At 45.5% G+C, this 25,878-nt stretch overlaps 1 protein-coding gene across 6 annotated transcripts in view; it reads right to left on the bottom strand.

Moving 5' to 3' along the window:
- Cyria (CYFIP related Rac1 interactor A) overlaps positions 1-25,878 on the bottom strand; it is a 111,480-nt gene that overhangs the window by 54,836 nt on the left and 30,766 nt on the right. Inside the window, exons 2-3 of one of the 6 annotated variants that reach the window (XM_045149844.1) lie at positions 21,987-22,105; positions 12,191-12,332 (exon numbers count right to left, since the gene is read on the bottom strand). Coding sequence is in view for 2 of the 6 variants with exons in the window: in XM_045149841.1 (XP_045005776.1) it covers positions 21,987-22,105; positions 24,650-24,787 (257 nt within the window). In the remaining 4 variants the exon portion in view is untranslated. Of the gene's footprint in view, positions 1-12,190; positions 12,333-21,986; positions 22,106-24,649; positions 24,788-25,878 lie in introns of all 6 variants that reach the window. The other 5 variants (XM_045149845.1, XM_045149841.1, XM_045149842.1 and 2 more) reach the window with 5 other exon arrangements.

Raw genomic sequence — 25,878 nt, 5'->3', positions numbered from 1 at the left:
AGGCCACTCCAGCAGCCTCCAGGTCACGTTCAGCCACCCACCCCAATATGGCAATTAAACAGACAAGGAATAGTAAAGAGCAGAGAAAGGAGAGTGCACCCTGAGAAGATCACAGAGTCCAGAGATGCCCACTTCCTCTTCAGGGCACTGTTATGTGGAGGAACTGGAGGGGCCAGGGGAAGAGGTACACATAATTAAGCCATCCTGGTTCAGCTCCCATCCTGTCAGGCAGTCTGGGGCTAGTAATTCCTTAATCACTGCCATTGCCTGGAGGGGTGAATCTGCGTCCTACCATTCCATCTGCTCCAGCACAATCTCTGTACTAGGTAACTGCTCTCATCTTGGGGTGGTCTGTCGTGTTTAGATTATCTTGTTTCTTGTGAGCCCAATTGAGGAGTCAGTGCTTATCAGTGATGGTTTCTAAGTATTGGTTACAACCTCAGGCCTCTTGGTGCTTGGTGGTTGGAGGGAAACCCACAGAGGGCAGATCAGAGGCCCAGGTCATTTGATACTTACATAGCCTTGGCCAGGGGCCACATGCTTCCTTTTAGACACTTTTACTTGAGAGTCACTTGCATGCAGGGGTGTTTACTGGCCTTTCCTAATCCTCTAAGCCTCAGTGCAAAGTAGTTTTTCCAGTTTAGAAACAGGCCCAGTGGAGTACCAAAGAACCCTGGGATCTGCCCTTCCCCATGTGAGTCTGTGGCACATTGATGACCTTGTGTTCCCTCTACAGGCTCCAGTCCTTCTTATCCATAAAGGAGCCTAGGCAAGGAATTCTGATTGCCAGTTATGAAACATAAAATGGCTTTTTTTGCTAGAGTATTCTTGGTTCTTGTTAACAGACACATGGAGTGGGAGCCTCTGCGTGCACTCCCAGACTCACTGCAAGTGTGGGTCCACAGCCTGGCTAACTGAGTCTGGGTGCCTCTGTGTTTAACAGGGCCCAGGTGCTTCAAGTTTGGGGACTAATGTACCCTACTAAAGTCCCAACTCCAATTCTCCTTTTCACTCTTATCTCCCAAGTCTAAGGGTGCTGTAGGACTGGCCACTACAGTAGGAGCTCCTCTCACACTGTTTTTATTTTTTCCCTTTTTCTTTTTTGCATGTGTATGTGGTATGCATACATGCATGTATGCATGGGCACATATATGTAATGTGTAACTGCACATGCATGTATGTGTGCATGCATGTGGAGGCCAGAGGTTGATGTTGGGTGTTTTCCTCAGTTCTCCATCTTATTTTTTAAAGACAGAGTCTCTCACTGAATCTGGGGCTCACTGATTTAACTAGATTAGCCAGCCAGTGAGTCCTGTCTCCCCAGAGCTGGGACTACAAGACCGTGATACCATGCCCAGGTTTTTTTCTGTGCATGCTGGAGATCCAAAGTCAGGTCCTCATACTTTCTTAGCAAGGACTTTACCCCAGACTCTCATGTGGCTTAACACACATTCTGTTTCATAAATGTGGTCTCCGATTGACCTTCCTACAAGTGAAAGTAAGCAGGTAGTGGAATTGAGTCCTGACCGTAGGCAGAGCCTGGAGCTGAGGCTATCCACACAGTGTCTTCTTGCCAGAGTCCAGGGGCGCGTGGCTGTCATCATCTTCAGGAAGGAAGGCATCAGGCAGATGTGAGCCCAGATGATAGAGGAGATCAGTAGTGCTCTCAGCACCTTTGTGACATTTTCAAGGTCAAACTTTCCATATAAATCTTTGTTATCATAGAAAATCCAGCCAGGCATAAGGGCCTATACCTATAATCTCAGTCCTGGAGAAGCAAAAACTAGAAGATCAAGTTTGAGGCCAGCTATCCAAGGTCACATAGACACAACCTGTCTCACCAAACCAAGCTAGCCAACAAAAATCCAGGTGTTGGGCTGACAAGATGGCTTAGTGGTTAAGGCACTTGCCTGAAAAGCCAAAGGGCTCAGGTTTAATTCCCTAGGACTCACGTAAACCAGATGCAGAAGTACATACATCTGGAGTTCATTTGCAGTGGTTGGAGACCCTGTTCTCTCTTTTTCTGCTGTTTCTCTGTCAAATAAATAAAAAAAAATAAGAATATCTTTTTTAAAGATCCAGGTTGTTAAATGCAATATTTGATGCTTAAAACAAAAATAAAGCAGAAAAATTCAACTCATTGTATGCAACAATTAGCTTGACCCTAATATTTTGTGCTTAGTGACTAAGCAACTAGTGACAATCTGAACCAAGACCAGGAGACCAGCCCCAGGAGCCTGGACCCCACAGGCACCATCTTCCTCCCTCTATAGGCCCAGCATGTTGGCATGGTGATGCCTGAGACAATCTTCTCTTGATTCAACTCCTCATTCATTCTATTATCATGGTGTGAGATCTTGCCCCAGAAGGACAGGGAAATCCTGAGGGTGAGGTCTGATGTCAGAGGAAAACAAGGAGGTCTTTGTGGGCCTTTCAAGGGGACCGGGCACAGAAAAGGCCTGTGCCTGCTTGGCTGGGAGCAGTGTGTCTAGCCTGGTGCATCCTAGTGGGGACTTTCCACTTTCACATCCTAAATTTTTCTCCTCTAATGGGGAGAAATTTATGTCCGTCTGGGTGGTGGGGGAGGGGAGGCAAGCATTTGCTCTGCGAAAGCTTCACGAAGTACCCCCACCAGTGCAAAACAGCAACCACTGAACAAGTCCTCTTCCAGGCTCTTCTCCAACTTCAGTTCACAGTGGTGCCCATGCCCACGTCTTCCTTGTCCCACTCCACCACTCCTCTAGCCTCCTGATACCCACTCTGGCTCTCAGCCTCCTCACCTCATCTAAAGCACTCCTCATTCGAGAATATCTCTTCCATCGGTCACCTGACATCCTTCCTTGGCTGTTCCAGTGGAACAAGGTGTCATTGACTAGTGACATCTGACAGCGCTCATCACGTTGCTGACTCCCACTTAGCAAGCCCATCATCGAGGATGTCACTGTTCTACACCCAGGAGGAACTTCTGAATAAATCTGTATTCACTGTTCAAACTGCACCATACTCTAGAAGCCTAACTTCTTTTTAAAAAATCACGTGAATGAGCTGGATAGATGGCTTAGCAGTTTAGGTATCTGCCTGCAAAGCCAAAGGACCCAGGTTCAATTCCCCAGGACCTACGTACACCAGATTCACATGGTGGTCCATGCATCTGGAGTTCGTTTGCAGTGGCTGGAAGCCCTGGCTCTCTCTCTCTCTCTCTCTCTCTCATAAATAATAAAATATTTAAAAAATCATATGTATATGTGTGTGTGATGATGCCATGTGTATATGGATGTACATGTACTATGGCATGGAGGTCTGAGGACAACCTGAGGGTATTTGCTCTCCTTCCACATTGTTTGAGACAGAGTAACTTGTTTTCATAGGAAGGCAAGACTATCTGGCCCCATGAGCTTCAGGATTCTTCTGACTCTTCCCACTGACATAGGTGCATTGGGATTATAGACATATGTGCCACTTTTGCATCCGGCTTCATGTAGGTGCCAAGGATCTGATCTCCAGTTTTCAGGTTTGTGGTACAAATAGCTTTAACCTCTGACCCATCTCCTCAGGTTCCAGGAAGCTATTCTAAAAGAAAATTCCACTGAGATTTTATGTCAAGATGAGAACAGCTAACACTAGTCGAGTGTTTGCTATGCCCCAGACACCACTGTAAGCATCCTCTGAAGCTGCTACTGTTTTCTCATTTTACCTAGGCAGAAGTGATGAGTTGGAGAGCTTGGAGAGTGTATCTATGAGCCACCAGCTTGTAAGAGGCAGAGAAAGATTCAAAGCCAGGCCCAAGTTTGCATTCCTCACAGTATTGTGTTAATGACCACCATAAAACCAATTTCACCCGATTTGCTAAGAATCACACTTGTCAAATCACACTTATCAATATGTGGGATTCCTGTGGACTTGACGTACATGACTGTTAACATCATCAAGTCTCCAGACACCTTGCGCCCTGTGTGACTGCACCTGCATACAGGTGACAGACAGGCTGCCACTGCCCTGCTTCCTTGACGAGCAGCATACCAGGCTAGGAGAAAATGGCTGACAGGCTCAGATGGGGCTCCTGTGAGGCACCCCGAGGGCTAGGCAGGAGTTCTAAGTAGAATCAGATGTATGATGCCACTATGCCAGCTTGTATGCAGTTCCAACCCCAGGTTTCCTACTTTCAAGGTTAGAGGAAGTCTCCATCCCAGGGCCTGAAGATTGGCAGCTTAGGTGAACCAACAGAGAGGCCAGCTCACCCTCAGGACTCAGTCAAACACCCTGATCAGCTTCTCTTGGCTCCCAACCCCAAGGAGAAGCAAAGACAGAACCTCAGTGTGGCCAGGGGCCTGAAAGACCAGAGCTGAACAGGGACTGCAGCCATCTGGGCTCCCAGCAGAGTATACTTTTCTCCCTCCCTCCCTTTCTTGCTCCAGTGTCTTGCCATACTGAGAACTGCCACAGGGAGGCAGCACTGTGGGATTTGGGAGACAAAGGAGCTTTACCAGCTGGGCTATAGAAACAGGCTTCTGTATGATGGTGCCCTTTGGGGTGGATTCTGAGGACTGAAGGACCTTAGCAAGGCAGAGCAGAAGATACATGAGAGGGAACTAGGCTGAGTAATGGGACTGGAGCCTGGAGTGCTGCCTTGGGGAGAATGCAGATCCATGTCTTTTCTCTGCCTCTCCGTCTTCCTAGCACCTTCTCTTTCTCTTTGTGAAGATCTTTTTGAACTTTGCCTTTAGTGAAAGGAAATGCTTTTTCAGAAGGGACAGAGAAAGAAACCTCTGGTTTCCTTTAAGGAGAGAAGAGAAGAAACCAGATGTAGCAGACAGCTTCAGGTTTGCTGAGGTAAACTTCCAGACCAGGCACAGTTAAGGAAGAAGGAATTTATTGAAGCCTACAGATCCAGGGAAAGTTCCATAAATGGCAGAAGAAGCTGGCCTGCCTTCACAGGACCAAGCAGAGACAGAAGTACAAGCCAAAAGCCAAAAAGTCACACAGCACACTTCAGGAACTCCAGCTAGGTATACTTTGCATATCTTTAGATTGAAATCTGAAACCCACCACCACACCTGAAGATCCACCCAGTGACACTGCCTCCAGCCAGGTGGCTGCAGAATGCAAACTACAAACAAATAAACAACTGAATATATTGGGGGCCATCTATTCTACTCAAACCACCACACCAGACTATATGTCTGTCCATAAGTCAGGCCCACCAGGAGAGACTGTCACAGAGCAACAGACCAGATGACCCTGGCTATGTTAAGAGTATCTGCCCTTCAAGATGAGAAGGAAAAGGAAGGCAGATCTTAGAGCTTCCTTTGTCTCCAGGAAGCTCCATTGTAACAGTGAAGAGGACAGCCTTTAGCTCTTTGCTATTGGGATGTAGATGGCCATGAAAAATCATGGACCTGGCTGGGCTCAGACACAACTCTGTACAGACGGAAAATTGCATAGCACCTTCAACAAGTGCCAGCTTCCTTGTAGACATCAGTTCCTGTCCCTGAAAGCACAAAGGCAGACGATGCTTTCAGAGGCCCCAGACACAAGCCTCGGTCCACACTGAATGCCACTATCCTGCCTAGTTCTGTGTTGAGAGCTGTTGGTGAGGCAATCTCCAGAGACAAGACCACCACAGTCTACCAGAAACCACTCCCTATGTATACAGAAGATGACATACAATATGCACATTGGAAAGGAGGTTGACTAGGTTTGGATACTGACCCCCTAATAGCTATGGGCTTTGCACAAGCCAGTTCACCTCACTGAGCTTCAATTTCATCTCCCTACCTGCCCTGGCATTTCCTCTTGGTGTGCCTGTGAACATCCAGTACCAAGAATTAAGACTTTGGCATATTCAGAAAAGTGTGCGGGTGGGAAGGCTGGTTGTAACCCACTCATTCATCTTCCAGCCAGCAAGCTCAATGGAAAGTTGATTACACCAGGCTCTGTGTCAGGTTCTAGACTAATTTTATGTAATAAACACATACATATGTATATACTCATGCATACATGAGCAGATGTACAGACATATACATGCACACACATACACACTTGCATATGTGTGTGTGTGTGTAAGTGCACACTCACCACTGGCCCAGGGAAAGGAATAATCTACAGGGACCATCACAAGGAAGCAGCAGAAAGTAGTTTGCCACCAGGGGGCCATGATGTGAAATGTACTGTGGACCAGTGTTTCTGGGAAGCTGATGTGGATGCTCCCTCTTCCCTCCTCGTCCCTCTCTCTTCTATGATGCTTCTTGGTGCTCCTTATCTGACTTTACTCACTAACACCTCCACAGGGCAGAGACGAGATCAATTGAAATTAGCCAATTCACTTCTTGTTAGTGATCTGGGAATGGAGGTGGGAGGACAAGAAGATAGCTACTAATGGATTTTTAAAAAATAAACTGACGCATGATCCATACATGACAACTCTTTCCTGTTTCTTCACTACCACCATAACAGAAAATTCAGTGCCAGCCCTTATTTATATACAATGGCTCTGTGCCAGGAATATTTCTCTCCCAGCACCCAACTCCTACTTATCCTTCAATGCCCAGCTCCTGTGATCCTCTTAGAATCTTCCCTGACATACGTAGGTAGAGGCAGCATGCTTCTGCTCTCTCCATGTCACTCAGTCCACCTCAGGACTCTTATCTACTGTCTGTTCCTCTGCCATGTGATTGTGAACTTCTTGCTTCCCTTTTTGGTAGTCACCATCTCAGTGCAAAGTATGGCTAATGTAGGAACTCAGAGATTATCTTTTAAATATGTGACTACTTTCTAAAGGGGAAGCTTCTAATTTAATATTCAGAGGAGAAAAGGTTAAGAAACAGAAATGTCCTATTGTTTCCTAACTAGGAAATATATATAAAGGATCTGTCCTCTATCCTTTCTAGCAGAACAATGTCAGCTTTGGCTAGACATCCCTGCATTCAGAAACAAGGCTGAGGTTCTAATCATTTTACAGCAATCTGTACATGGAGCCAGGAAGCAAGACCTTATTGTAGCTTCTATCACTCACTGGTAGTTAAAGGGGATTGTTGCAGCTAGCCTTGCATTGCTGTCAGAAGAAAATCCAACCAAAAGCAGCTTGTGGGAAAAAAGGGTTTATTTTGACTTACCAGCTCAGAAAGCTCCATAATGGCAGAGGAAAACAATGGCATGAACAGAGGGTGGACATCACCTCCTGGTCAGAATCAGGTGGACAATAGCAGCAGGAAAGTGTGCCAAACACTAGCAAGTCGAAGCTGGTTATAACACCCATAAGTCTGCTCCCAACAATACACTGCCTCCGAGAGGCTCCAATTCCCAAATTACCACCAGCTGGGGACCTAGCATTCAGAACAACATAAGTTTATGGAAGGCACCTGAATCAAACTACCACAGAGCTGTTTTATCCATTGTAATCATCCATTGTGATCAACCTTCTTGTTGGGCTGATATGTGCGAATCTTTTTTAGAGCTGAGGGCCTTATAGTAATGCGAGGAAGAGGGGGAAAGGTCAGCTTTGAAGGAGCTGAGTGTCAAATTATATCAAGCCTTTTCTTTTCTAAAGCTATATCCTATCCAGCCACCCATCTTTGCTTCAAAACTGTTAACAACACAGGCTAGGGGCATGGCTCAGTTGATACAGTGCTGGGTACGAAAACATGAAGACATGAGTTAGGATCCCAAGCACTCATTAACAACCTGGACATGGTAGCACCTGCCTAAAATGTCAGTGCTAGAGAAGTGAAGGTAAATCCTTTGTACCTGCTGGCTAGCTAGTCTAGTCAAACTGGTGAGCTCTAGGTTCAGTGAGAGACCTTGTCTCAATAAGTTTGTAGAGCTATTGAGGAAGACATTTGATATCTACCTCTAGCTTCCACATGCATGTGGCCACACATGTATGAACATGTGTATGCACATGCATATATACCATACACATATACACATGCAAAAACCCACGTGGCTCTATACCACCCTCAGTATAGGTTCAAACTACAAGGTCTTGCATTGCTATCTCAGCCTCCCTTGGAGAGCATCTGGGTTCTGAAGCCACTGCGAGGACAGCAACTGAGCAGAGTCCCCAGCCACAGTCACAGCACTGTTCGTACTGCTTCTTGCTCTGACATTCCTAACACCTGCCTTGAGGTTTTATTTGTACCTGTAGGCCACCTGTCATTTCTAGAAGTGAGAAGAGACATGCCTCCTGGGACCCTCCCCACTTTGCTCTTAGGTCTGGGTTAGCAGCCCCTCCTTGGGCTCAGATACCTATTCTTACCTCAGCACTGGTAAGTGTGTGCTGGTTCATACATGACTCAGTAAAACAATACATAGCCTCAGGGCAGATTCTGACCCTAGTCATTAGTTGTGCCCCGGGCTGAGTGTGGAAGCTGACATTTAAGAACACCCAAATATTTGCTTAATGAATTGATCTTCCCCCTATCCTGAAGGCAACACTGGAAAGTGTCTGTTATAAAAATGAATTCCAAAATCACTGGTGGAAATGACCTATGGGTGGTTTTCTAGTCGAAAATTTCTACTTTAGAAAACTGACTCTACCCTGATCAAATTAGGGCAGCTATTCACTTCAACCTTACTTATTGATGAACTTCTCCAAGAAGCCTTGAATAAGTGCCAGGGTGGCTCCTAAGGTCAGAGCCAAGACTCATTCCTCTTGTGTCTTAGAAGCCAGGGCCCGGAGAAGGTTTCTAGAAGAATGATTAATACTCGCCTAGGTAGAATCACCCATGGTTGTTTCTACTTAGGGATGTGTCAGTGATGGGCCTTTAAGGTGTACTGGGAAGGACTGGTGGGGGAAGAAGGATCTCAGGAAAAGTCAGCAGGACATAACTACCGATGTCACTCCAGTGGCCTGCAAAGATCCTCATCATCAGCCCCCTCCCTGTTTGTTTCACCTCCTTCCGCCACCCCTGCATTTCTCCTGCTCCATTGCCTATTTTCAGCTCCATAAAGGCAAAACACAGTTCCCAAGAGCCTTTATCCCAGTGATTCCTTCTTGACTCATTCCCTCACTTCTTTTGGTTCCTGCTGGGATAATGTCTTATCTTGGAAGCCTTCTATACCACACAGCAATGCCTGTTTACTATACTAATGTCCTGGCTCTGTGTCTTGGCCTTATTTAGTTACTTTTGCCTCCCTTATTTTTCCCATTGCACAGAAAGTGCCTGCTATAATACTTGCATGCTTGCTACTTGTTCCTGATCCCTGACCCTCCATGGATGCTATCTGCCTGCGAACAGGAACTTTGTTCTGTTCTGTGCTATATCTCTAACACTAAGCAGCACCTGCCACAAAACACATGTGCTGCAAATATTTGCTGGATGAGTAGATGACCAGATGGATGAATGCCCCTGAGAGCTAACAGCCAAGGGAGAAGAAGAAAACTTGGAGGAAAATATGGTTGGAACTGAACTGTCTGGCTGAGTGTCAACACCAGGATAAACTGACCCAAATCATGTGGTCCCAGCCTCCAGGCCTTGGACATAGGCTAGGCTAAGGGAAGAAGCTTGTGGAAGGGAGGCAGAATGTATCTGGTAGGTCAGAGCCCTAGGGATGGAGTCAAAGGGCTAGGGGAGGGGGAGTAGGATATGACAAAGCACAGTGTAAACCTTCCAAATGACTGAGCTGTGGCGGGTGACCCAGCCAAAGCCCAAATGCAAGAAGAGATGCTCTGAAGTACAAAGCCCAATGACAGCTTAGTCTTTAACTGTTGGGACTTGATGTTGAGGACATTGCCTGTCCGTAGATTATAGGCACACAGTTCATGGAATCCACTTTGTAGTGCTACAAAAGTTGGGTGGGGAAAAGAAATAACCTTTTTATAGTCTTTTAGAAGCAACAAACTAAGCAAGCACATTATGTCTTTTACTTCCTCAGCACCAGCCTCTAGTACAAAGGCACTATTCCCATATTACAGGTGGGGACATAGAGGCTCAGTAATTTAACATGATCCAAGCAAGGCCACTAAGCCAATCAATGCAGCCCAGTTGCAAAGTGAGGTCTGTCTTAATTTCCAAGGCCCTTCCTCTGGATGATCCATAGCTCAGGCACCACTTTAAAGGAAGAAGCCCAAGGCCAGGCTGTTCATCAAAGAATGAATAAGAGCAGGTCCAGTGCTCAGATCCTGGGAAGTCAGCTTTGGGAAAAGCATTAGCAGTCACTTTGTTTTACCGTCTGTCCTCTGCTGGACTTCATGACATGCTTCTGGTTTTAGCTTTGAAGGAAATTTGGGATTGTCTAATTGAAACAGTTTCAGGATTATGGAGATGGCTCATTCAGTAAACTGCTTGTCATGCAAATACAAAGATGTGGATTTGGATCCCCAGAACCCATGTAAAAGCTGGGCATAGTGGCACAGACCTATAATCCCAACACTGAGGAGGCAGAGGCAGCAGGATACCCTGGGATTGGTGGCTAGCTTGTCTAGCTGAATTAGTCAGCTCTGGGTTCAACGAGAGATCCTATGTCAAAAAAAACCTCCTCTGCCCTCCATACTCACACACACATATGTGCACATGCAATCCTGTACATGCATATGTATATCACATACACACAAGAAAAAGAAAGAAAGAAAAAGTGCTTCAGGACAGAGGTTAGAAACAGGTAACTCCAGCAAGCAATAACAGAATGAAGTGTGTGGTGATTTCAGTGCCTGGACATTGTCACGCTTCCTGGTCTTGTCATGGTGCATCATGACCACTTAAGGGAGATGTGTTAATATGCCCCTGTACAGACAGCTGAATCCCCACAGATCTTTAATTAATTGAGAGGCATATCAGGCCATATCAGATAAGAATCTAATCAAAAATTTCAAGTAGATGTGGCCATGACCTTCGTCACAGGAAAAAATGTTCACGACTGATGGGGGAAGTAAAGGAGAGCCTTGTGGGAGAAGCAACTGCTCTTGGTCAGGAAGAGGGTGCTAGAAGGATATACTGAAGCCTGTGTGCTGCAAGTGCTCTTGTAACACAACCTCCTGAATTGCATCTGCTCCTGAAAATCTTATAGTGGGTCTGGGGAGATGGCTCAATGGATATAGCACTTGCCATCCAAGCACAAGTACCTGAGTTTGGTTTCCAACATCCACATAAATACCATGTGGTGGGGTGGCTTGCCTTCATCCCAGAATTCATGAGGTGGAGACCCTTAGACAAGGTGACTAGATAGACTAGGGTTCAAGTGAGAGATTGTTTCAATCAAGTGGAGAGTGATCATGAAAGACACCTAATGTCAACCTCTTACACATGCACACACATGCAACTATACACACAAGTGTGCCCACACACACGTGAACATACACTGTGATGGTTTACATTGATTGCCAATTTAATAGGATCTAGAATCACCTGTGAGGGCTTATCTCACCTAGGTTAGTTTCTGGGTTTATTTTTATCACATTAATTAGGTGGGAAGGCCCACCTTAACTGTGGATGGCACCTTTCCTTGGGTGGGGGTTCTGGGCTGAATGAAAAAGAGAGAGCTGGTGAAGGATGGAGATTCATCACTCTGTCACTGTGGACTGAATGTGAGCAACTGCCATAAATTTCTGCTGCCATGCCTTCCCTGTCATAGTGGACTGTAATCTGGAACTGCAAGAGTAAATAAGTTCTTCCTGTCTTAAACTGACTTTTGTCAGGTATTTTGGCCCAAGAAGTAGAGTGCTAGCACAAGCATACACACACACACACACACACACACACACACACACACACAAAGTTATAGCAAATGGGGTGCCAATGGAGTCTCTAAGAGGACACCTAAATCGACTTTGGCTGTCCACAAGGACTTCCCTTCTGCTTGTCTAGATTTGCTTAGCCAACAGGGGCAGAAAGGAACTCATCTGGGCTTCACCTTAAAAGGATAATGCAAGGAAAAAGTGACTAAAACACCAACTCTGTTGCACAGTTTAACATCTCAAAGACCCAGAATGGCCCAGATTCTCTGAGAGTGAATGCAGCTCAGGAGCACAGAGGCCTTGACTGCTTGAAAATCACACTTTCCTTGAAGGGCATGGCAATTCTTATCCATATCCTCTTTATTTGTTTTTCTTTAAATGTGATCTAGAAGGCAAAGCTTCTATTCAAGACGACCAATATGAACAGCTGATCAAGCTTAGGACTTTCAAACATTTTACAGTCAGGCACGTTAGGTACAGTTAGTTACAGTTGGGCTATCTGTTTTAGCAGCGCATTACCTGGGAATGGTTCTAGAGGTTCTGTGTGTGTCACCAATCCAGGCAAGGGAACAAACCAGTGGAACAGCTGTGAGGACACGGCCAATGGCTCCCCAAGTCACGACTGTGGCCCCTGAGAGTCTGTCCTTGAGGGAGTAATATCCTGTTGAAAGTGAATGTAAGTCAGTTACTACGAGAGGCAATTTCCTGTCTTCCTCTGGTCACAATATACTTCTAAACAGAGCACAGCAAGCCACAGGATCAAAGATGACCATGGCTGGAAGACGTCCATGAGACAACCATTCATTCATTCTATAGTTGGGGAAACTGAGGTTTGAAAAAGAAAGTAACCTCCTGGTTCAGCAAATTGGAGTAGAATCCAGATGAAACTCTAACCTTCTGGCTTTGGAGCTTTTAAAGAGCAGCCAGAGTGGGAAGTTTTTACTTTTATTTTATTTACTGATTCAATTTATTTGACAGAGGGAGATAGAGAGGCAGATAGAAAGAAAATGAGTACACCAGGGCCTTCAGCCACTGCAAATGAATGAACTCCAGATGCATGTGCCACTTTGTGCATCTGGCTTACATTGATCCTGGAGACTCAAACTTGAGACCTTTGGCTTTTCAGGCAAGCACCTTAACTGCTAATCTAGCTCTCTGGCCCTTATTTTTATTTTTTAAAACAGATTTTCAAAAAGGGATGTGGCATTTTTTCCCCCAAACTGCTGTTTTTATGGCTTTACAACAGAGAAACTAGATTACAAAAACAGTCTACCTCAAGTGGATGGGATAAGCTTATTTTTCATCAGACAAATATTATCATGGAATATTGTGAACTAGGGACATATCAGTGGGGGGGGGGGGCTCTGTGTTTTTGTGACATCAAGTAAAACTCTCTCTCTTTTTCTCACTAACAGATATGGAGTCCCTTCCCAGGCATTCCATTTCTGAATGATTTTTCTAGCTGATGTATATCCGAATAGCCCTTCTTCTGTTTTAATCTGCAAATCCAAGAAGAAAAGCAGGGAGCTTATACTTACTAAAATAGACATATCTGCCAAACATTCCATGAGGGTGCTATATTTTCTCAATTTGGTCTCAGAATTTTTTGTTAGGTATTATTAACTCCATTTTCCCAAAGAACTAGGACACTGAGTTTCCCACAGCTAGAATAGTTTATACAACCGTAAAGAAAGTAAGTGCAGGGGCTGAAGAGATGGCTTAGCGGTTAAACGCTTGCCTGTGAAGCCTGAGGACCCCAGTTTGAGGCTCAATTCCCCAGGACCCACGTTAGCCAGATGCGCAAGGGGCGCACGGGTCTGGAGTTCCTTTGCAGTAGCTGGAGGCCCTGTTGCACCCATCTCTCTGCCTCTCTTCTCTATCTCTATCTATCTGCCTCTTTCTCTCTGTCACTCTTAAATAAATAAATAAAAATGAACAAAACAAAATTTTAAAAAAACAAAAAAATTAAGTGCAAAGCAATAAAGGGTTTATATCTAATCTACTTTTTGTCCAATATCAGGAGTTGTTATTCTCCTGCATAAATGCATAAGAATGTTCTTTGAAAGTTGTAAATGTTTTAAAGACATGGATAATTATAAATTCTGTTTTTATTAATTCTTGGAGGGGGTGCTTTGAAAGGCAAGATGCTGCCCAGCTCCCATGGGACTTGGGTGTCCTGGGAGACAAGGCTAGCCCCAACTCTGAGCAACCACAGCCAGAGGGCACTGTAGGAAGTCATAATTATCAACCCTTTGGGCTTTGTTCCTGTTCTCATCAGGGACTTGCCAGGAGAGATGGGGTGTGGGTGGAGAAAGAGGAAGAAAAAAACAGGAAGTGAAGGGGGGAGGGAAGGAAATGATAGAGAAAACAAAGCCACTTTGAAAATGTCCCTGGCCTCATGAGAAAGTGATTTCTGAGCAGTCATGTGGAGCTGGGACCTATGTTTTGGGAAAATAGGGTGTGGTAGAAAGAGGTCCTGTGCACTACTTGTTGGTATCCCATTAATTTCATTTCCTGCCTCTGAGTACAGTCAGGACACATGGATGGGTGAAGACACCCAAGACAGTGAATTTCTGATGGGTCAGAGACTGAGATCATCTACTTCACTTTTTGGAGTAGGCTGAGAGGCCAGATAAATCACAAAAGATCTGGAATAAAGGAGAACTCCCAAAGTGATCACCCATCAGAGAGAGCTTACTCCTGCCCCTTCCTTCCTCTCTCAAACATTTACAAATTGTAGCCTATTTCAGGAGGCATAAGTGGGATTAAGGCTCCTGACTGGATCCACAAAACTCAAAGGGTCAGAACTCTGACTCTCCTCAATGCCACAGCTAAGCTTCAGCTCCAGTATTTTCTATCTGTTGTGTCCATTCTGCATACTTACAGATACCAATGGATGTCCCCTGACTCCAAATACACATCACATAAGATGGCCATCACCTGCTAAGTGGAAACATCACCCAGAAATAGGCCTAATAATTTTTATTTTATTTTATTTGCAAGCAGAGAGAGACAGAGAAGCAGAGAGAGAAAGAGACAGAGAGGAAAGAATGGGCACACCAGGCCCTCTAGCCACTGCAAATGAATTCCAGATGCATATGCAACTTTATGCATATGGCTTTACAGGGGTAATGGGGAATTGAACCTGGGTTGTTAGGCTTTGCAGACAATTGCCTTAACCAATGAGCAATCTCTTCAGGCCAACCCTAATGATACTTTAAAACTAATTCTACTTTATAGTTTTCTGGTGGGCATCAGGAAGGTGCAGAGAATACGGAGCCCCTAACCAGCAAACGCTCAAGTTCTCCCAAGCCAGCTGTCCATTTGGGAATCTAATAAAATGTATAACCTTAACCCAGAGAAAGAACCAGGAAACTTGCATCTCTGATGATTTTGCTGTCCTCGATTTGGCTCTGGTCCAGGGGCTAAGTATTTGGATAACAGGGACAGTGACTCAGCTCTCACCACAGCCTCATCTCCTCTTCTGAACATGATCACACGAGTCTGGTAAGGGCAGGCACAAGGTCCCTCAGCAAATAGATTTCCGGCAATCTGCCCCAGCTTCTGTAAATTATTTCCCCAATGTCCAAACAAACACAGCAACACAGAATAAGTGAATCTCTGAGAAGGATCCAAGCTCTTTGAAGTGGTGGCTGACGGTTCACTGAACAACCCCAGCCCAAATGCCCACTAGGGGTGGGGCTAGGGGACCAAAGTAGGGAAAGAAACTTCAGATGCTCCTTTTGGCAGAGAGAAGAACCCACAGAATATGGCGACCCCTCCACCCTGACTCGCTTTTGTTACTGTGAATGTGGATGCCAGGATGGCCTTCTCTGGTTCTCCTCCATGCCTAGAGGAAATGGACCCTACTAGTGACAAGCAGCAGGGCTGCCTTCCCCTAGCAACTGATGACCAGCAATGTGCACTCCAATATCAGCTCCTTTCCTCAGCCTGAAAGAGATATAAGCACGGGGCAGCTGAGGGGTGGGGAGATGACTCAGTGGTAAAATGCTTACCCTACAAGTATGAGAACCTGAGTCTGACCACCAGTACCCACATAAAGTGCTGGGTGTGGTGGTATGAAATGCTGGGTGTGGTGGCATGCCTCTGAAATACCAACACTGGGGCAGTAAAGATAAATATATCCCCTGGGCTCCCTGGCCAGCTAAAAGATGAGCTTCAGACTCTTAGCTTAAAAAGAGTTAACTGGGGCTGGAGAGATGGCTTAGCGGTTAAGCGCTTGCCTGTGAAGCCTAAGGACCCCGGTTCGAGGCTCGGTTCCCCAGGTCCCACGTTAGCCAGATGCACAAGGGGGCGCACGCGTCTGGAGTTCGTTTGCAGAGGCTGGAAGCCCTGTCGCACCCATTCTCTCTCTCCCTCTATCTGTCTTTCTCTCTGTGTCTGTCGCTCTCAAATAAATAAATTAAAAATTAAAAAAAAAGAGTTAACTGGTTCCTGAGGATAACTCCTGAGGTTATCCTCTGACCTCTACTTGCACACACATGTGCACCCACACACATATGAACATACATACATATATATATATATATATATATATATATATATATATATATGCATGAAGATACATGTAACAAAAAAGGGGGAAAGCTGAATCCAGAGATAAGAAATGACTTACTCAGGGCCACAGAACCAAGATTGGAATAGGCACCACCTGAGGGCTTCAAGGCCAGTTATTCTCTCAGTGCTTCATTATCACCCCATCCCATCTAGAGGAGGGACCAAGGACAGCTGCCTATAGCTGAATGTCTTCCCTCTGAGGGGCTGTAGTGGCACAAGGGAAGGGCAGTGCAAGGGAAACAGAAGCAAAGGGAAGCTAGATGATGAGAGGGCCAAAGGCCCAAGAAAGCACATTCCTGCCCCAAGGATCTGAGGTCCAATGTGGGAGTGGCTTCTTTGTAGTGTCCCATTCCCCAGAGCACTGTGAGGTTTCCAGTGTAAGTGCTCCCCAAGGAATCTTTACAATACACCGAATAGCAACCAAGATGGCCAAGTATGAAGGGGCCAAGCAAACAAAATAGTAGCTGCAATGTATTATGGACCTACTGTGCATTAAGCTTTGAGTACCCATTTGACACTCCCTAAAACCTCCCAGCTCTGGGCTGGCATTATATTTATTTTATAAATAAGTGATCTAGGGAAGAGACTGTCTAAGTCTCTTGTCCAAGAGAGTCAGCATTTAAGTGGTAGGGTCAGCTTGTGAACATGGGCACTCTGGCTGAAATGTTTATTCTTAACCACTCTCTAAAACTCCCTTTCTTACAGCTATGGCTAAAAGGCAAAAGAGTGGAAAGAAATAGAATAAAGCAGAGGCATTAGGAACAGGGGATGCTTTACTCAGAAAGGAAGGAGGAGAAGAGACGTACTCAAAACAGAATGGGGAAATTAGCCCCTGGTCTTTCTTGGACCACAGCCCACTGGTGTCAGCCAGCACCAGTAAATGGCATCCTAGTCTTGGTGTTTACACAGCCTTACTAATGAGAGAAGGAAGTGGATGGGCTCTGGAGGTCTGCAATGGGAGGTTCATCAGGGTGGGTGGAAAGGATGATGCCTTGAGAAGGCAGTTCCTGTGTCCCAAAGGACAGAGCAGCTGGCTGGCAGGCATGCCTTTCTCTGCCCACAGCTAACTCACAACCCTTCCAGTGATTTCAGGCTGGCTAACTTCAGTCTTTGATGGGATAGGACACAGCACAGGACAGGAATTATCTCTTACCATTTCATAGATGCTAAGAATAAAGGTCGAACAGTAACAATCTTGGAATAATTAATGATGATACCAGCAGCTGGTATTGGTTGGCAGTTAATCATGTGTCAGAAAGAAAGAAAAGATGCTTTATGGTAATCACTAAGTATGAAGCCCATAGGATTATTCCTAGTTTATAGTTGAGATAAGATAATCATTTCATAAAAGGTCAAAAGTAGTAGGCTAAGCGGGGCATGGTGGCACACGTCTTTAATCCCAGCACTTGGGAGGCATGAGTAGGAGGATAGCTGTGAGTTCGAGGCCAGCTTTGACAGAGTGAGTTCCAGGTCAGCCTGGGCTAGAGTGAGACCCTACTCTGAAAAACCAACAAACCAAATAAATGAACAAAAAAATAAACAAACAAAAAGCCCCACCAAAAGTAGTAGGCTATGTGAAAGGATGTGAACCACTGCTTACTTGACATTTGGCCCAAGATCTCACCTTGAAGCCCACTACTGTGAAATAGTGGAGTGACTTGTCCATGTGCTAACGCACAGCCAGCTTCTGAGTTATTAGAGTATCAAACATAAGACATTACTGAAATATACCACACCACTCGCCATGTATATCTATACTCAGAGCTATTAACTAATTCCAAGTACATGGTCGTATGTAATCACAATGCCCTTATCATTCAAACATAGATATCGCAGATGAAGCCTTACTCATAATGTAGTCAGGATAAGAGACGCAACCCAGGATTGACCCAGACACACCAGGCCAGATGTAATCCTGTGGGGTAGTCATTCTCATGTCAAGTTATGTTGGAACTCTCCTGGACATTTCCCCAGTTTCTTATCCATACAAACACTCCTTTGCGGCAATTCATTCTCCTTTTGTTCCTTATACTCTCTAACATTTTTGAGCTTGTCATATACAGCTCATGAGCTTTGAGTACCAAGTAGTCATGTGTTTGGATGGGTAGGGTGGGACTAGGGTTAGTTTGAGAAGTACTGGTAGGTTCTTTTGATTGGTGGCAACTCAGATTAAAATTCTGGTTGCTCTGATGATCAACTAGTCCTTCAGTGGTAAAGACTTTGTTGTTCTCCTGTGTTAAATAGCTAAAGATTACTGGATGGGCCAGCAGTGTGGGAAATAGTGTCTGTTTAATTCTCAGGAGAGAGGGAGAGATGAATCTCCTGCAGAGATCTGAATCCCAGTGTCCTCTGGGGCCAGCACATAGTTCTGCACTGGAGCAGACACCAGCCCCACCTGGAGGGTGGACAGTGTAGCACTTAAGCACCTCCCCTGGGTTCAGTGAGACAGGAGGTAGCATTTAAGACTCATGTCTGTTCTACTTCATCCCAAGAACCCATCTTCTTAAGTACCTCAAGTCAAGAGGAAGCATCTACTTTTATTCTGAAACCAGGAAGTCAGTATTGAATCCAACACCAATACAGGTGAAACAAAATACTAACAAGAAAGTGATGGCCATGCAACCATTCTCTCAAGGGACCATTTCTGGAATGCATCCTAATCATGGGACATGACTTGGCTTGTGGACTGGGGTTGGGCTGAGGCAGGGCTGGGCAGCCACAGTCCTTTGGTAAGGCATAAGCTAATACCTGGTGGTACTTTTTATCTGCTTGTGATTCTGATCTGAAGAAAATGTCTCTACTGGTCATCAACAGTCCTCTCTTTCAGCTGCTGGTCTGAACTGGGCACCTTGCACATGCTTCCTGGATGTTTCCTTCTGAGATCCCATATACAGATGACAGCAGCTCAGAGAGGCTGAGACTGGCCACTCTGTACTAATGGTGAATAGGGAAGCTTGAATTTAGACACTTGAATTTGGCTTCTGGGCTCTGCTACATGGAGGAGGGTTTCGGCCTTCCTGACAGTGACAGCCCCAGGTTTCGCATGGGGAAAGAGGTACAAGTGGTTGGTGGTTCCAGAGCTAGGTAACAGTAGCCTCTCTGCTCTAAGGCTCCCCAGGTGGTTCATGACCATTGTTCCCCCTAAGTAGCCATTAAGGTTGCTGGAACCTTCCACTAACTCCACTCATCTCTCTCCCTAAACAAATTGCCAGGTGGAATCCTTCCCCGGCCCCATCAACTTCACTTAAAGTGCTCCTGGGGGAGTCGGGAAAGACATGTATTTGAAACCCAAGGAAGTTGGCTTCCTCTTGACAGCTCTGAGTAACATGGCAATTAAATGGCATGCACTAGACATTTTCATCTTTTCTCTTGTCTCCCTAGGGAAGAAGAGACAGGAGTGTCAGCTTTGTGAAGTGGTAAGGGGCACAACTCCAACAAGTTAGAAATGTCTGCATGTGACACCCTACCTTGTCTCCATAGGGAAGGCAACAGTAAGGCAGAGAAATAGTCTAGACTGTGGATTCTGTGCCTAACCATCCCCAGGAGAGGCAAGTTATGAGGATGGCTTGACATAATGCAAATGCTTTATTCACAGGAGTGGCAAGAGCTTTGTTGTAATCCTTAGCCAGTATTTTCTGATATTCAGATGAAACTCTGGTTAAATGCAGATAACCTGGAGATACAAACCAGCAAGCCTCTTTGGGCTACTTTGAAAATCAAATGAGATTTCTCTTCCAAAGAACCATAGCATTGTCTTCATGCTTTATGTCTACCACTAGATGGGCAATTCTTTAAGAGGAGGGAATTGGATCTTACTCATTTTCATGGGTTATTGAAACTGGCCAGAGCTCTGTCCAAAGGTGAAGAATGGATGGCTTAATTTGTTAAATTTGGCTCTTTAAGGACAATGAACAGTTCAGTGCTGTTGGGAAGGATTTGAGGGTACCCCATACATAGTGCATCAAGTTTTTATCAGTGGTTAAGGGGTGGGGTAGGGTGTGGCAGTGGCAAGAGCCTGGGGTCTTGAGTGTTTCTCAGCTGCATGAAAATTAACATTCCTTGAGCTTTGGTAGTCCGATCTCCATAGTAGGAATAGCAGCTCTACTTCAGTGTCGTTAGGCTGCCTACCACTTAAAGTGTTTGAACTTCTGCAAATAGGATTGTCCTAAATTAGTAGGACAAAATTTCTTAGACCATCTGGTGTAAATAATGTTTTCAGAGGTTTGAGGCCAATATTGCCCCACAGTAAGGAAGCAGGGAATGTCACATGGGTGCACAATTCTGAGCAAAATCTGAGATGGAGAGAGAGAGAGACAGAGAGAGAGAGATCTGTTGCTTAAGTTCCAGTAACTCACTGCAGGCTGCTCAAGCACCCCTTGCAGAGGGCTGCAGCACCTACAAACAAACTCCACGAGCCCCACAATCACCTCAGAGTTCCTCACATCTATCTGCCTCAAGACGGCTGGCATGGGACACTATCTGGGAGCTTAAGTACAGTGTTCATTTAAACCCAGGTTATGGCACAGGGCTGAGCCAAGATTGAGGCACAGCAGGTTGAGATGCAGATCTGAGAGCTTCTTTCTTTTCTAATTAATTTATTAATGTGGTATATGTGCAGTGTGTCTGTGTGTCTGTGTGTCTGTGTGTGTGTGTGTGTGTGTGTGTGTGTGTGTGGTGTATAAACATCTGTGTGCAGATGTGCATGCCCCATGAGCATCACTGGAGGTCACTGGAGGATGTTGGGTGTCCTCTATTGCTCATCTGCCTTATTTCCTTGAGACAGAGCCTCTCACTGAACCTGGAGCATGGCCAACTTCTGATTAGATGAGCTGACCAATGAGCTCCAGGGATACTTGTGTCTCTGGGGTTACAGGTATGAATGACCACACTTCACTTTCTTTGTGGAAATTGAACTTTTCTTTTTCTTTTTTTTTTTTTTTTTTTTTTTTTTTTTGGTTTTTCGAGATAGGGTCTCTCTTTGGCTGAGGCTGACCTGGAATTCACTATGTAGTCTCAGGGTGGCCTCCAGCGAGGCAGCATGCGTCACCATGGCCAGCTTTGAACATTTTATTATTATATAAGTCCTTGGAATTGAACTGCTTACTGGGGATTGAACTCAGGTCTTGATGTTTGTGCAGAGATGCTCTTATCCACTGAGCCATCTACCCAGTGCCCCTCCTGTTCTTACCCTACACCTATGTAAGACATGTTGGTTAAGGAACTCACTACCCTCTGCATATTGAAGGGGCTTGGGCTGACCTTTGTTTGGACCTTGGGACAGGCCACAGCAAGAACAGCCTTTCAGTGGTGAAGTGTTACCTTTCATATATGCAGCCACCTGAGAGGCGAATCTTCTCTCAAGGCTGACCTCTGCAAGAAGCATGCCCAGTGTCCAGCCAAGAGGAGCATGCTGACATCCCAGGGTGACCCACTTAAGTTTTCAAGGGCCAGTTCCTATCTGTGCTGCTTCATGCCCATCACATTACACTCTGAACCTCAGTTTCCTCAAGGCAAGGGTATTTAACTCACCCCATTTCCCAGAAAAATCCTCTCTGACTTTCCACAGGAAACTCAAATCTCACTTTACTTCAACACTCCAGTGATGGTGATCTTTACCTCCATGAACAACATGAACCGCAGAGACAAATACACTGTCACAAAACAGGCTCTGGGGAAACAGGACACTCCCCTCCCACCACCTTTGATAAGAAGAGAATGTGAGAAGTCTCAATGGTACCTGCGACAGCTGGGAACCGGCTGGTCGGCAGTGCTGACAAAGTCACCTCTGGCCTCCCAGAGAAACGCTTGATTCTGCTCCAGATAATGGCACAGCTGCTGTGGGTCCTGGGCTTCCTGCTGAGAAGCAAATCAGGAGTCACATGATCAACATTAAGGGATTCATTCATTCTCAGATGAAGGGATTCTGTGGAGCCCAGAAACCTAGGGAACAAGACCGCTTCACAACAAGACCCCAGGCACTGCACACTTTGTCATGGGGAGAAAGGAAGAAAGAGCAGATAGATAATATGAAAAGGGATAAGGATAAGGTCCCCCGAGAGAGCAACAAGAGCCAAATGCACTTTCCATGTGCGACTCACTACCTTCTAACAAAATCCATGCTCTTAAACCAGATGTTCACATCTCTCCATAAATGAGTCCATGCTGATGAGATCCTTTCGGTGCATAAACTCTCAGCTGAAGCCCAAAGATGACTGACTACAGTTTCATGTTCTCTAGAATACAAATGGCCTACATGTTCCCTTTGCCCTTTCTGCCTTGAATGACCACAGCAGTTACTTCCTCTAATAAGTCTATCTGAAACCCAGTACTACAGCACACACTGACCTCTCTCCTTTCTGCACTTTCCTCACACTTGTTAAACTGTCACTCAGCACCTAGCACCCCTGTGCTGCTTCACCAATTTTTGACTGGACTTCTGCACCAAGCTCGCACCCAGTTTAATTGTGCTTGGGCCACAGCCCTAACCTCTGAACAAAGAAAGAATTTTCCAAGGCATACATCTAATGATGTGTCTTCCCTACGTAGATCCCTTTAAATACCTTCAGGATAAAATCCATTTGCCCATAATTTCTATGCCTTCTCTGGAGCTACCTATGGTCTAGTCATACTAACGTGTACTACCAAACATTATATAATGGGGTGACACCAGAGAGAGGAGGAGACCATAAACCTGTGGATGACTAGCTATGAGTCTTCTTCAGTCCCAGACTTTCCCAGGACAAACACAGAGAGAAGATTACCAGGAACATGTGGTCCTGAACCATACATAGTCAAGGTAAAGCAGCTAAGAAAGCCAGGCATGGTGGCTCATGCCTTTAATCCTAGCACTTGAGGTAGGGGGATCATTGTGAGTTTGAGGCTAGCCTGAGACTAATTCCAGGTCAGCCTGGGCTGGAGCAAGACCCTACCTCAAAAAACTAATAACAAAATTAACAACAACAAAAAGAACAACTAAGGGCTGACTAGGTACTCAGGGTCATAAGTGTATGCTGTCATGAAAACAAGCCAGATCATCAAGGAGCAATTGGCAATAAGTATGCATCTGACACTCAGGCTGGACAATCCTTTTGTTCCACCACCACAATGGAAGTGGTTACCATCTCTCCTCTCCCAGGTGGGAAACAAGGATTACAGACATCACAGCCCATATCTGAACCATAACTCTAGCCAAAACCATCTTCTAGGCTCCAGAGTGATATATCAAACAGTTCCATGATCATCTCCATATGGTGCTTCCCAATCCTGGCACTCATCATATGGAGCCTGAGCAATGGCACCCACTCCCTACCCGTATGTTCATTCTGCCCAAGAGATTCTTCATTATGATGAAGACTTTGAGGCTTCTACTCTACGGCCACAGCTGCCCCCACCGCTTCTACAACATCCTAAGTGGAAAGACTGGAAAGAAATTGTCACTTGAGATGCAAAGGAGAACATTCCACTCTAGCTAGTGCAACTTGCAATAGGCTGGGAAGATGGTTCCGTAGTTAAAAGCAGTTGTTTAAGAAGCCAGCCAGCCTGGGTTTAAACCCTAACCTGCTCACCTAAACTGGATGCAAAAAGTGGTGCAAGCACCTGATGTTCATTTCTAGGAGGCTCTGGTGCATGTATGCATGGGTGTGCACGCACACATGCACATGCACAAATAAACAAAACAAAACAAAAAAACCCTTACCAGGCTAACGCTTCCTCCATACTGTGTTACAGTACAGGGTAGCTAGTTACCTTTGGAACAGAAGAATGAGGCCCAGAAGAGAACCCGAGGACAGTGATGGTCATTGTGTAAACAATGGCCACAGGCACTCTGAAACCCTACACCAGTACACCAGAGTCAACAGTGTGTATGTCTTCCCAACTTCACATTCAATGAGGTCAGGCATGAAACCCGCCATGATGGGAAGGCGTACACTATGGAAATTGGCATATGCCCCAATCAATTTTATTTTATCACAGAGAATCAATTACTAAGCATTTACAACCACACCCCTGAATGGATCCATGAGAAGGTGGGAGATTTAAATTGCAGTTGTAACTGTTTCCAGCTCACTGTTTTAACTGGGTAAATTTCCTCTTACCAGAACATCAGTATCCTTTTTTCTGAAAAAGACAGGAGGGCACTTTGGTAACAATAAACATTGATGAGACATTTGGCAATGTGTGCAGATGTTTTTGTGCCTCACAACTGAGCTGTGTATGATGGTACTGGCTACTGTTCAATATTCCACAATGCCCAGGAGAACATTCTACAACAAAGAGGATGTATTTTGCCCTAAATGTCAGCAGTGCTGAGCAATGAGATTTCCTGATGTGACAACTTCAGGCTCACAAGCTCAGTCAAGTTCCTTGCACACATGAGCTCCCGGAAGGAAAAGAAAGGACCTGAGGTCTCTCGGCAGGAGCACTGCAAGTTTGGAATGGGGCAGAACTCTGTGGTCTAGGAGACGGCTGGCAGTAGCAGTATGAGACGAGCTGGTGTCCTAACACAGATCTGCGAGCAACACAGGTTCTGACAGAGGCCTGTGGGAAAAGCAAATGGGTCTAGTTAAGTCATGGTGCAGATTCTCCAACTTGATGACATTTCAGAGTGCACACACCTTTCACAGTGACACCAGGTGGAAGACTGATGAGCATGGTCACCTCCTCTAGAAGGTAGCATGAACGAATGGTACAAAGTTTCAACCCCCAAGACTCAGCTCAGATAAATAAACACTACTGGGTGACCCTGGCAGCAGTGGTCAGAAAAGTAATTTTATTTAAGTCCCTTTCTAACATGAGTTGAAATATCGTGAAAGGTGAGGTATTCTAGCTCTCCTCTGGGAAAGTAGCTGTTACAGACACGCCGCAGGCAGACTTGCTTTCGACACTTTCAAAACCACTTTCTTTCTTTTTTTTTTTTTTTCTTTTAGACAATTCTTTCATTCCCTGTACCATTGAGGATTGGAAAATGCATTTAGCACAAACCACCCAAAGTGGAAACAGCATTGGTTAAGAAACACTAACAAGCTGTGGCGAGAACCAAGAACCGCAAAAGAATCCCACAGGGCTGGCCGAACTCAGGCCCTTTCGTGGAAAAGAGCCATTGCAGGAGGCCTACCTACTGACTCAGAGCTTCCAGGCCTGTGTGCAGAGCTGGAGGGAAGCTTGGCTACAAGCCTTTGCAGGATGACCCCAGGAGACTCCCGATCCACCTTCTCACACTGGGAGAGGCAGCGGATTTCTAAAGGGATAGATGACAGAACAGGGACCTCCCTCTGTGTTTCCCGAAGATGTGAGGCCAACTAAAAACCTTCTGACTCACAAAGCCTTTTAATTAAAAGCCCAAGGGCTCAGAACTAATTCTATATGTGGCAGATCCAGTGGCTTTGTAGGCACCAGAACTGCAAACAGAGTAATGAGGATAATTTCGCCCTTCCTGGTCTGTGAAAGACAGCATGCCCAGCTATAAATTAGATTTCCTGAATGCCAGACCTGGAAGCCACCTGAGCAAGATCTGCTGGCCATCTTTCATTTGTAGATGAGACCCCATGGCTGGTGCATGTATATGGGGCTGGAGGGGGTTCGATCCTCAGGCCTGATGATGTCTTTCTCACACCCTATCAAGGAGAATG

Source organism: Jaculus jaculus, chromosome 5 (assembly GCF_020740685.1).
Source record: "Jaculus jaculus isolate mJacJac1 chromosome 5, mJacJac1.mat.Y.cur, whole genome shotgun sequence".
NCBI classification, from domain to species: domain Eukaryota; kingdom Metazoa; phylum Chordata; class Mammalia; order Rodentia; family Dipodidae; genus Jaculus; species Jaculus jaculus.
The sequence above is the reverse complement of the archived record's forward strand: the minus strand, read 5'-3'. Positions and strand labels throughout refer to the sequence as shown.